Source organism: Tachysurus vachellii, chromosome 17 (genome assembly GCF_030014155.1).
Source record: "Tachysurus vachellii isolate PV-2020 chromosome 17, HZAU_Pvac_v1, whole genome shotgun sequence".
NCBI lineage: Eukaryota > Metazoa > Chordata > Actinopteri > Siluriformes > Bagridae > Tachysurus > Tachysurus vachellii.
The window spans coordinates 4,021,431-4,034,291 of record NC_083476.1 but is presented as its reverse complement, the minus strand read 5'-3'; the positions used below and the strand labels follow the sequence as shown (position 1 = coordinate 4,034,291).

Genomic DNA, 12,861 nt, shown 5'->3' with positions numbered 1-12,861 from the left:
ACACGATGAAGGAATATACATTGGTAATTGATTAGTTGTGGTTTATTTACATATAAAAGACTTTTACAGCACTTACAGGATTTATTTCATATTTTTCAGCTTGAAGAAGAAGTTAGCAGACTGGGACTTTCAAAGAACTGCACTGTGACCGTGAGACGCATCCATAAGATCGATCAATGAAGGAGAAAGTCCACATTATATGTAAATATAAAAAAAAATGTAAAATATGTATATGTTCCAGATTTTTCTTCATTTATTCAGCAATCATTCAATCTGAAAGCATGTAGAGATCTGTTCACACAGAAATACACATATCATAAGCTACTCATTTTATATCACATATATTTGATATTTTATAAATATATATATATATATATATATATATATATATATATATATATATATATATATATATATATATATATATATATATATGTATATATATATATATATATATATATATATATATATATATATATATATATATATATATAAGTACTTTACAATTCATTTAAACACTCAAACACTACTGTAACTAATATATTTATAGATCCCAAAAGCTTCCCAATGCCATCAGGATTTGACATATTATAATAATAATGACTATAATTACAATATTCTAATTAGTAAATTAGTGTGATTTACATGTAATCTTATATTTGGTGTTTTGGAATTAAATTTATACTTCTTGTACAGTATTTTCCGCACCATAAGGCGCACCGGATTATGGGGTCTATTTCTGTACTTAACCCATACATAAGGCGCATCGTATTATAAGGCGCATGCTAAAATATACGGTCTACAAAAAAGGTAACGGAAGCAAAACAGTGAGTTTAGTTGAACTTTTTTCTACCATTTAACAATACACACACATTATTTTTTAATCAATCTTCTCCCACAAATCCATCAAAGTCCTCATCTACTGTGTCTTCTTAACTTGGCGCAGTTCATTTTCCTGCTTCCTCCACTTCCGAACCATGGATTCATTGATGTTGAATTCTTTCGCAGCTGCTCTATTCCCATTTACAACCGCATAACTGATAGCCTGTAGTTTGAATTGTGCCACGTAAGCATGTCTCTTCACTGGTGCCATTTTCAGGGGTCCTTAGACAAACAATCGCTGCCAGCGTACGTAGTGTATGTATTACGTCCCTGTGTCAGCGGGAAATGGTCCGACAGTCAATGGCGGAACGCTTACCAAAGTCGCACAACAACATTTTTACAGATTTTTGGAACTCGGTGCACACATAAGGCGCACCGGATTATTAGGCGCACGTCCGATTTTTGAGAAAATTTAAGGCATTTAGTTGTGCCTTATAGTGCAGAAAATACGATATATTGTTTTTCTCAAATTAATTTTAACTAATGAAAGAAAATCTTGATGTGTTAGATTTCCTGATTTGCTCCAATCATTTTGTTAACAGTTGCCTGTATGTTTTAGGAATACTATGGTACTATTTAGTATTTAGTAATTCAATACATTTATTACTGAGGTTTATGGATGCATTGATTAAAGTTTGACTAAATAACATGCTAATAAAGAAACACTAAATAAAGGATTTTGTCATTTGTTTTGTGATTGTGTTCAAACACAATGGATTTGAAATGAAATTTTAATTTACATCAAAACTTTAATCTACACTTAAAATACTGTCTCATATCTCAGTGTAGTGCTACTGTTCTGAGCTCAACCCCACTGATGAATTATAAATCTATCCGCATCCCAGATCTGTTCACCAATCATCACTGCCTGAACTCACTCATGTTTTTGTAGCCAAATAAGTTCAAATCACCATAGCCATGTTCAAAAATTTATGAGCTATGTGCTACATGTGCTATGTCCTATGTGCTACATGTGCTATGTGCTACATCATCTCGTCTCTACTCAACCCGCCTGCTCCACCTTCTTCATCCTCCCTGACTGCAGAAGACTTTGCATCTTTCTACCATGAGAAGATTGAGGAAATCTACAGGACCTTCACTTCTGCCCTGACTGCACTTACATCTCACAGTATGGATTCCCCCACTCTTTCGTTGTCGCATTTCTTAACTGTAGTAGCAGAAGAGATTTTACAACTCATCCAGTCTTGCAATCCTACCACATGCCCATTGGATCTACTCCTTTCCACTATGTTCCAGACCATCTCGCAAGACTTTCTGCCCTTCATTACCACTATCATCAATAGATCCATAGCATCTGGTCAGGTAACAAATACTTCCAAGAGAGCAAGGGTTATTCCCATCCTAAAAAAAAACTGCTCTGGATCCATCAGACTTCAGTAACTACAGACCGGTATCACTTCTCTTGTTTCTTTCGAAAATTCTTGAACGCATTGTCTTTAATCAACTGTCTATCTCACACAGAACAACCCTCGAGATCCTAAATAGTCTGGCTTTAAAGCAGCTCATTCCACAGAGACAGCCCTTTTTGGATGACATGACATGCATGTTATTTTGCACAACATGGACATGTCATGTATCAAAACATTCAGCACGATGAGGGGAACTGACGTCACGTGTAGCCCCGCCCCCAACATAAGCGATATCAAAAAGTTAGCACAACATGGACATGTCATATATCAAAACACTCAGCACGATGAGGGGAACTTGCCTATGTGCACCATTCACATTTTCTTCAGGAAATGTACATTCTAGTTGTTTTTATTATAGTGATTTTTGGGAATATTGTCAGTTTCTGTTGTCCTAATTTTTTTTAAATATATTTTATTGAGAATTCCAGTGCAGCACTAAGATGTAGGGAAACCAAGGTGCCATCATGGCGTCCAGCTCCTTATTGGTGTGGATGTGATGAGACATTGTTTTGTCCAAAATCCTGTCAAGTCGGTGTTGGGTGAACTGTCGGTTGCCCGCCACTAGATGGCAGGCTGGTCGCTTTAGATGTTGTCTGAGGTCTTCCAGGGCTTGTTGCTGGGCTCACCAGTGAAAGGTCTAATGATGACATGCTTCACTTGCTTCGAGAATCCAAATGCAGGTAGAAGATTTGAAACAAAAGCACAAAATAATCCAGGCAAGGGCAATAGCACAACAGGACCAGAATCATGAGCACACAAAGCACCGAGAACCGAGGCGGGAATCGAACCCCGAACCTGGAGGTGTGAGGCGAACGTGCTAATCACTAAGCCACCGGCTTTTATTAGACTCAGGTGTGGCTTCTGCTTTGTTGGAATGAAAACCTGCACCCACACCGGCCCTTTCCGGAAACGATTACTCAACTAAATATGATTCTGAATGAAATTAGAAGTCAAAACAATTAATAACCAGTCTTTCTACATATTTCAACGCCCTTCCTATGTTCTTTTGTTCAGAATCATTACATAGCTATGTTGAAACAAATTCAAGTGGCAGACAGGAGCAAACAGCAGACAGAACGAATCCACGAGGTAAAATATTTATATTTTATATAAAATACAAAACTTTACTAATATGTCATCATATGATGGACTATTTTGACTACAGAAACATAATTTAATTTTATAATTGATATAAATATGTTAATCAGAGTTTCTTTCCATGTATTCTCTCAGAGTCATGTTTCGACTTCTGCTGCTTTTGGGTGAGTTGTGTGTGTTATCTGGGTGTTATAAATGTATATAAGAAAGTTTTCATAAAATGATGGAGTGCACATTGTACCTTTACAGAAGATTATTTCAAGTTTATTTAGTACAACGAACGATCTGGAACAACTAAACGTGTTAACTTCCCTGCACAGTTGTCCAATCCTGATCCTTCTGTTATAGTTTGCTAAGACAGATTCAAACCCAAGAAAATATATAGTTTCCATTTTGTAAATGAGAAACCAAAATATTTCCTGGTTCTATTTGGTGGTCTTAAATTAAACAAGAGAAGAGAGTTAATTGACCTACAGCAAGAAAAATAGTAATAATTTCAAAATTAACTTTTTTACTGTCAGCTCGAGTCAGAGATTATTGTTTGCTTGAACATTTCAGCCAAACAACACGCTGCCAATTACCAGTGATTACACTGGTGTGTAATTTGGGTTGTTTTTGAGGTGAAGCATGGAGAAAGTGTAGACTGACTGACTACATGGTTGAGACTTCCTTGACAGGGATAGGCTGCTAACCTTCTAGATAGAATTCTTTTGTCTCAACCTCAAATCCTATGCCTGCAGAAGGCTTTTAATCAAACTACAATCTGAACACGGTGCTCACTTAGACTTAAACAAATGACAACTTCACTGTCAAGATTTATATCTTAAAGAGCACTCATGCACCTGAGCCCTGACAGCCAGTGTTGATAGATAGGTATATAGTTGTAGAAAATAAGAAAAAATAAACTAAAATGTAATACAAAGCACAAAAATAGAAAAAGTACAGACTATATCTGGAATAATGCTGAGATGTGCAGATATATATATATATATATATATATATATATATATATATATATATATATGTGTGTGTGTGTGTGTATATATACGTATAATAGGGCCGATCGGCTCTGTATATATATACAGTAATACCTCGAGATACGAGTTTAATTCGTTCCGTGACCTTGCTCGTATCTCAAATTGCTCGTATCTCAAAGCAATTTTCCCGTTTAAATTAATTGAAATCCCATTAATCCGTTCCAGCTTGCAAAATTCCACTCCAGTTGTTTTGTTGATGTGTTTTGAATATGAAAAATGTACAGTACATGTATATATAAATTACAAATATTGTATAAAAACATACAGTAATAAAAGAGAATGTCAAAACACTAAACTGGTTTTTCTTTACGGAAGATGCGCACGGAGGTTGAGGGAGGAGTAAACAGGCGGAGGAGTTAGGAAGAATTACACTTTCACTTTCGTTCACTTACTCGCTACTGTACACTCTTAATGCTACTTTACACTTAAATGGAACTTAACTAAACTTCACTAAAATTAACGAACTTAACTGAAATTCTGTCAGGACCACTTTGTCAAATGAGAATTTATTAGATGATAGCATACAGTTAGTGTTGGCGGTATGGTTCTGTTCTGGGCAAGAATTCTTGAAATAGAATAGACCCCGTATAACAGAACCATTATTCATGCATAGAGTTCTTAGTGAAAAATAATTTTTTTTTGGAAAATAATAAATGAATAAATGGATAAATAAATAATTCAATAATTAAAGAGAGAGGGAGAGAGAGAGATAAATATGTGGAGATTTATGACGTAAACTGGTACAACAAACACAGGTTCCGGCTCGGTGGAGTCAGGGTTGTAGGAGGGAGTTTAGATCGCAGCAGCAGCGAAGCGCTAGAAAGCGGCTCAATGAATGGGAATTTAAATGGTCGGGTAATATGGATGTCGTAACCAGATTAACAGCTGATGTCCGCTTGAAGACGTGGCCTGCCAGAACTAACGCGATGCTTGATTTCTCTTAACTGAACTTAATTGCTACAATTTCTGTTTTCTTTACATTAATTTATTAATTTTTCTTCATCGCTTTTCTCTTCACTTGTTTTTGCCTTTTTTGTCACTCTTTCCTCACTAACATCTGCCGGTCGTTTTAATAAAAACCTGTCCGGTCGGCATATCGGATGCGGTGTAGTCGCACAAGTTTAAATTTTTTAACGGATCCAATGCTTAAAACGGATCCGAAAATTACGGCTCCGCAGATGGTCGGCACCTCACGCAGCCCCTTTGCTACTCTACATAGGAAATGAATGACTTCCGGGTTATCGGCCGTCGTTTGTCGTGTGCAGTGGAAAGGCGGCTTTAACCGAGTGAGCTGCGGGAAGCTAAGGCGGGGAAACAGAGCACACGTGGTTATTGCGGCTCGAATGCTCGTATCTCAAAAATTTGCTCGTATCTCAAGGCAAAAATTTGGTCGAATCACAGCTCGTATCTCAAAAAATTACTTTAGTACTTTAGTTTAGTTCACTTTATTTTTGATCTTAGTAAATCAGAGCTTCAGTGACCTCAAGTTATATTCATTATATAAAAACTGGTTTTATTTTTCAGGGTTTGTCAGCCTTGGTGTCTGTCTTCCTCGTCAGTATCACTTCATTAATGAGAATAAGACCTGGTCTGAAGCACAGAGATACTGCAGAGAGAATTATGTTGATTTAGCCTCTATTAATAACACTGAAGAGGACTTGGCCCTTACAAACATAATAGATATTAGGAACAGCAGGCAAACCTGGATTGGACTGTATGATGATCTGAACAGCTGGAAATGGTCTCTGGATAATGATTCTTTCTACAAGGAGGGAGAGAGAAGTTTTAGAAACTGGTTTATACAGAAGCCAAGAGACTGGTATGGAATTAGTTTGTGTGTGTATGTATCTACTTATGATGGAGTTTGGTGGGAGACATCTTGTTCCTCAATGCTTCGTTTCATGTGCTTTGATGGTGAGTAATGCAGATTTGTATATGCTTTATGAAAAAACACAAGTTACCTTTAAATTCAGTACATATTTTCTGTAAAAGTACAGGTTTCCTATATTTCTATTGTCTCTTTTAGGCAGAGTGAATGCCAGTGAGAGATATGTCCTGGTTAATCAGTTCATGAACTGGACTGAAGCTCAGAGATACTGCAGAAAGAATCACACAGACCTGGCCAGCGTGAGGAACGAGACTGAGAACCAGGAGATTAGATCAAAGTTTAATAATACGTATTATTCAGGTTTTTGGATCGGCCTGTACAGAACCAGATCTTGGTCAGATAAAAGCAACTCTTCATTCAGCAACTGGAAACCTGGACAACCAGATAATTACAGACAGACTGAATCCTGCACTGCTGTGTCATTTAATGATTCTGGGAAATGGACAGATGAAAATTGTAGCCAAGCTTTTCCATTCTTCTGTTACAGCAGTGAGTAGATATCTGTGTTGAATTTATCTATAGTGGCAAATTTCAGTAGAAAGTAAGCACAGTAACCAACATTTATGTTATCCCACTCTAGCAATGCTACCATTACCCTCTCATCAGTATCACTTTGTTAATGAGAATAAGACCTGGACTGAAGCACAGAGATACTGCAGAGAGAATTACACTGACCTGGCTACTATTGATAACATGGAGGAAATGAACACACTCCTTAACACAGTAAATGGCAGCTACTCAGGTTTAGCCTGGATTGGACTGTATGGTGATGAGGACAGCTGGAGATGGTCTCTGGATGATGATGCTTTCTACCAGGAGGGAGAGAGAGACTTCAGAGGATGGCCCCATCAACCCGATAACTATTTTGGAAACGAGATGTGTGTTTATATTAGATCTGATGGAACCTGGTTTGATGGAGACTGTAGATCATATTTAACTTTTATTTGTTATGATGGTGAGAATCTTTAATCATTTTATAGGAATATACTGTGTAAATTTTGAGAATAGATTGTTTAGTCTTTGGTTTAGGTGTTACTGAGCACATTTATTGGCTTTTCTTATCAGGAAATAATGGAACAGAAAATTACACATGGATAAACCAGCCAATGCCTTGGACAAAAGCTCAGCATTACTGCAGAGCGCATTATACTGACTTGGCCAGTGTGAGAAATCCAACAGATAATCAAAGAATCTTAAACCTTACAGTTGGCACTGTGGCTTGGATTGGTTTATACAGGACCAGACTCTGGTCAGACAAACAGGTATCCACATATGAAAATTGGAGACCAGCCACCTATCAACAACCAGACAATGGTATTTATATTCCCTGGGAATACGGAAATCAGCACTGCACTGCTGTCTCATTCAGAGACTCAGGTCATTGGACAGATGAGGACTGCTTATCCACCTTCCCTTTTATCTGCTACAACAGTGAGTTCTTCTAATCAGACTTTATTTTTTCATTATTGTACAATATGAATCTTTATCCTCTTGAACTATATAAATAGCAAAATAATTATTTAATCATTTTCTCTTATAATTCATATGATATAAGTCCAAACTATGTGGACACTTGACCATCACACCCACATGTGGGCCTACTCTAAACTGTTGCACAAAACGTTCTGCACAGATTTCCCTTCACCATAGCTAAGGGTTATTGTCCAAACCTGTTTCAGCCTGGCAATGCCATTATTAATGTAGAATGTTCTATTAAGGGATGTTTTGCCGAAGTTTGTGTGGAACAAATCTAGTGGCCTCTACAGAACCATGAGCTCAACTCATCAGATGAATTAGAAAGCTCTTTGCATACAAGACCTATTTAATGATCATCACTGTGCGATCTCACTAAATAACCATTCAGGCACAAGAACATGAGTATTTGCTTGAAAATGGAGACTGCTGTTGCAGGAAATGGGGGTCAACTCTATATTAATGATGCTAGTATTGAAGTGGGATCATCAGTAAGGACATATTGGTGTGATGTCAGAATATACTTTTAAGTTTAATAAAATAAGATTTAAAGGTTTAATGTCATTTTAATTAACAGTTTAATTCCACCTGATTCAGACATCACTAATTTCATAACTTTCATCAGGAAACTTTAATCTGAGCTGTTCGAGTTCTTAGCCATTTTTAGTTGTGCATCTGTGTGGACATCATAGGATTTTCATAAATATAAATATTCGTATATAATCTTCATGATTAAAGAAATGAAAACACAAGGAAATTTTTGTGATTTAAAAGTTATAGAACATTTTTCAACCTTTTTATACAATGTCTTTAAAAAAAATCATAAAACATAATATCTACTTTAACATTTGTATTTTTGGTAATTCACATCAATATTTACAAAGAAAATGTTTTTTGTGTGTAAAAAATTATATTATGGTGTTTTTTCCTAAGAATTCTGCACAGGATCATCATGCACCTTCCATCAGTATCACTTTGTTAATGAGAAAAAGACCTGGACTGAAGCACAGAGATACTGCAGAGAGAAATACACTGACTTGGCAACCATTACTAACATGGAGGAAATGAACACACTCCTTAACACAGTAAATGGAATCTACTCAGGTTTAGCCTGGATTGGACTGTATGATGATCTGAACAGCTGGAAATGGTCTCTGGATGATGATGCTTTCTACAATAACAGAAAAATAAACTTTAGTAATTGGTATATAAACAAACCAAGATACTGGAATGGAAACAATTTATGTGTATATTATGGTTATCTTGCTGTTTGGTGGGTGTATTCATGTTCTACAACACTTCCATTCATTTGTTTTGATGGTGAGTGATACACTTTATACATATATACATATATATATATACATAGATTCTAGCATAAATATTCTACACAACTGCCATTTCCTTCTCTTTTAGGCAGAGTGAATGCCAGTGAGAGATATGTCCTGGTTTATCAGAACATGAACTGGACTGAAGCTCAGAGATACTGCAGAGAACATTACACAGACCTGGCCATTGTGAGGAACGAGACTGAGAACCAGAAGATCAGATCATTATTAGCTAATAACAAGGATGATAATCATTATACCTACAGTTATTACTATTACTATAACAGTTATTATTATTATTATAATTATTACGCTTTTTGGATCGGCCTGTACAGAACCAGTTTATGGTCAGATCAAAGCAACTCTTCTTTTAGCAACTGGAAACCTGGACAACCAGATAATTATGGACAAACTGTATCCTGTACTGCTGTGTCATTTAATGATGATTATTATTATGGGAAATGGTCAGATGAAAACTGTGGTCAAGCTTTTCCATTCCTCTGTTACAGCAGTGAGTGAAGAACAGAGATTTCTATATTATCTATAGCAGCAATTTTCAGTAGAATTTCTTGCTCTTAATTAACACAAACAAATATAATTTTTCAAAAACATGAGCATAGTAACCAACATTTGTGTTATTCTACTCTAGCAATGCCCTCAAACTCCACTCATCAGTATCACTTTGTTAGTGAGAATAAGACCTGGACTGAAGCACAGAGATACTGCAGAGAGAATTACACTGACCTGGCTACTATTGATAACATGGAGGAAATGAACACACTCCTTAACACAGTAAATGGCAGCTACTCAGGTTTAGCCTGGATTGGACTGTATGATGATGAGGACAGCTGGAAATGGTCTCTGGATGATGATGCTTTCTACCAGGAGGGAGAGAGAGACTTCAGAGGATGGCCCCATCAACCTGATAACTATAATGGAAATGAGATGTGTGTTACCATGGGTTATGGAGGGCGGTGGTTTGACAGGCCTTGTACTGACAGACATTCATTTGTTTGCTATAATGGTAAGCTCTGTCAGACAAATTAAACATTTGGGCTGAGTTATTTTAACCTGCATTTTTAGCAAATAAAAACAATCTACATAATTATTATACAGCTATTGTGTGTATCTTTATAATTCTCTCAATCGTAGGTATGAACAACACATATGTAATGATTTATGAACAGAAGACTTGGGAAGAAGCTCAGAGCTTTTGCAGAGTGAGATACACAGACCTGGCCAGTGTAAGAAATCAGACCGAACTTCAGCAAATAATGAGCATCATAAACAGTTATGAGGTATGGATAGGTTTGTATAGAAACCGATTATGGTCAGATCAGAGCAACTCAACCTTTACATATTGGAGACCAGAGAGTCCAGAACCATCACCAGAACCTGACAATGGTTTGTATTCACGTGGACAAAGTAGAAATCAACACTGTACAGCTGTGGATCATCTTGGCCGATGGACAGATGAAAACTGTTTCGCCAGATTCCCTTTTATCTGCTACAATGGTGAGTTGATCTCCATTTTGAATTCATTTAAAATATAATGAATAAAGGAATCTGGATGTCTAAATATGATTATGAACTTTAGCAATAGCAATGTTTGCAGCTGGAATAAGATTACCAGATGTTTTCTAATCCTAACATGTCTTCCTTGTGCTCTGGCAGCATTCATTCCAGGTAAGCAAAAACACTATTTATGTGGTCATGAAAAATAAATAGAGATATCTATGATCCTTAGTTAACTAAGCGAATGCTTATTGAATGTCTGTTTCTTTATTGGTTTTAATTAACACTTTTATACAGGTGCTGTGATGGGATTGCGAATGAAAGTCACTGCAGATGAAAATCTGTTAAACTCTCAGATTAAAAGGCTGGTGTTTATGGAAGTAAGTAAACATTCCTATAATGTCTTCCTTTATCTGTCCGTTTAATTTATATTAATACAATTTATTACACTGAGTTTATTTTGTAGATAATGTGTAAAAATGTATTTAGCAAAAGAAATAATGTTGTCCAAAATGATTATACATTAAAGCATTATAAATTCTTAATGGATGAGATGTGGCATAAAGGATTTTACAGTATATACTGCAGTTATATAATTATTTCATATTTTTGTCAGCTTCAGCAAGAATTGAGCAAACTGGGACTTTCAAGCAACTACACTGTGAATGTGAGAAACATCCGTAAGCTCGATCCATGAAGGAAAAAGTCTGCATTCAGGTTCAAAATATAATTGAGGGAAATTCCAGGTTTTGTGGTGATTTATCTTTTATTTACTCATTTACTCAGCAATCTTTCTTTTTCAGAGCATTTGGGAATTCTGTAGAGCTTTATTAAAAAGAGAATATAGTTATTAAAATGTTTAACCAGATTTACACATATTTACAAACCTTGAAATGCCTTCTGTAATGTCTCATAATAACAATGACTGTACTTACACTGAACTGTGATATAGATAATAACATTATAAAATATAAAAGTGTAATATTTTATGGGGTTTAGTGCTTATTAATGGTATTCTTGAAATGAAATTCAAATGAATAAAAGAAACACAGAACTTGATTATGAAAAATATTGTTATGAGCGTTAAGGGGTACTATGTGATTTTCATTTATTAATTGTTTTCAAATAAATGTGTGAAATCTTTTGTATTGGGTGAAAGTTATTCAAAGGGAAAAATATTTTCATATTGTTTGAAAATATAGTATATATTATTTTTATAGAGAAACCAAAAGGACTGATAGATTCAGCTCCTTATTTCTGTGGATGTGCACAGAAGTGGAACCTCCTGAAGTGAACCTCAGGACCTCAAAACCTCAGGAACCTCGAACCTCAAACCACTTCAGGAACCTCCTGAAGTGGTTTGAGCGATCGGATTTATATCCGTCTTGAAACCGTTTCGGAGGGCATTTACACCTGGTCTTTTTACGATCGGATAGCTATCAGATCACAGAAAACGCATGAAGTGACCAGGTGTAAAAACCCCCTTAAGATTCAATGAGCCTAAATCAATGTTCAAAGGTTGTTGTTTTATCTAAATACAACAAACATAGAAGAAAGTGCTAGTTGAAATGTTTCATGAATAAGTAGGTATTCAACCGTCCTTTGAAAATAGCCAGTGACTCAGCTGTCCGGACCCTTAGGGGATATTAATTCCACCACCTCTGTGCCAGAACAGAAAAGAGTTTTGTAGTATACTTAGTTCTTACCCTGTGAGATGGTCAGACCAGTCGAGCAGTGCTGGTAGATCTGAGGGTGCGAGGTGCACTGCGAGGAGTGATGAGGTCTAAGAGGGAGGTAAGAGGGAGCTGGTCCATTTTTGGCTTTGTAGTAAAGCATCAGTGTTTTGAATCTGATGCTTGCAGCTACTGGAAGCCAGTGGAGGGATCGCAGCTGCGGGATGGTATATGAGAACTTAGGCAGGTTGAAAACAATTCCTGCAGCTGAATTTTGGATAATTTGCAGAGGACGAATTGCGTTCATAGGTAGACCTGCAGCAGTGAGTTGCAGTAGTCCAGGCTTGAGATGACAAGAGACTGAGCAGCCTGTGTGAACAAAAATGGCAGAATCCTTCTAATGTTGTACAGAAGGAACCGACATGAACGTTTCACATTAGCAACCTGTGAGGAAAAAGACAGTTGGGTGTCCATCGTTACCCCAAAGTTGCGAGCTGTGACTGAAGGTGGGATCAGATAGTTATGCAGGGATATTGCAAC

At 36.5% G+C, this 12,861-nt stretch overlaps 2 protein-coding genes across 2 annotated transcripts in view; both read left to right on the top strand.

The window, feature by feature from the left end:
- The window catches only part of LOC132860362 (uncharacterized), a 112,547-nt gene that overhangs the window by 86,944 nt on the left and 12,742 nt on the right, over positions 1-12,861 (top strand).
- LOC132859594 (C-type mannose receptor 2-like) lies at positions 3,350-11,796 on the top strand. The gene is made up of 13 exons (XM_060890365.1): positions 3,350-3,401; positions 3,546-3,574; positions 5,972-6,361; positions 6,474-6,824; positions 6,916-7,290; positions 7,401-7,766; positions 8,742-9,128; positions 9,222-9,644; positions 9,783-10,157; positions 10,286-10,648; positions 10,808-10,819; positions 10,946-11,028; positions 11,265-11,796. Exons 2-13 carry the CDS (start codon positions 3,550-3,552, stop codon positions 11,343-11,345), a joined length of 3,231 nt encoding a protein of 1,076 aa, XP_060746348.1. The 5' UTR covers positions 3,350-3,401; positions 3,546-3,549; the 3' UTR covers positions 11,346-11,796.

What these genes read in the sequence shown, in the direction of transcription:
- LOC132859594 (XM_060890365.1), top strand. Translation starts at nt 3,550, where the DNA reads ATGTTTCGACTTCTGCTGCTTTTGG. An exon ending in TTCATTTGTTTGCTATAATG is followed by an intron (nt 10,158 to 10,285) that starts GTAAGCTCTGTC and finishes TCTCAATCGTAG; the next exon opens with GTATGAACAACACATATGTA. An exon ending in AAAGGCTGGTGTTTATGGAA is followed by an intron (nt 11,029 to 11,264) that starts GTAAGTAAACAT and finishes TATTTTTGTCAG; the next exon opens with CTTCAGCAAGAATTGAGCAA.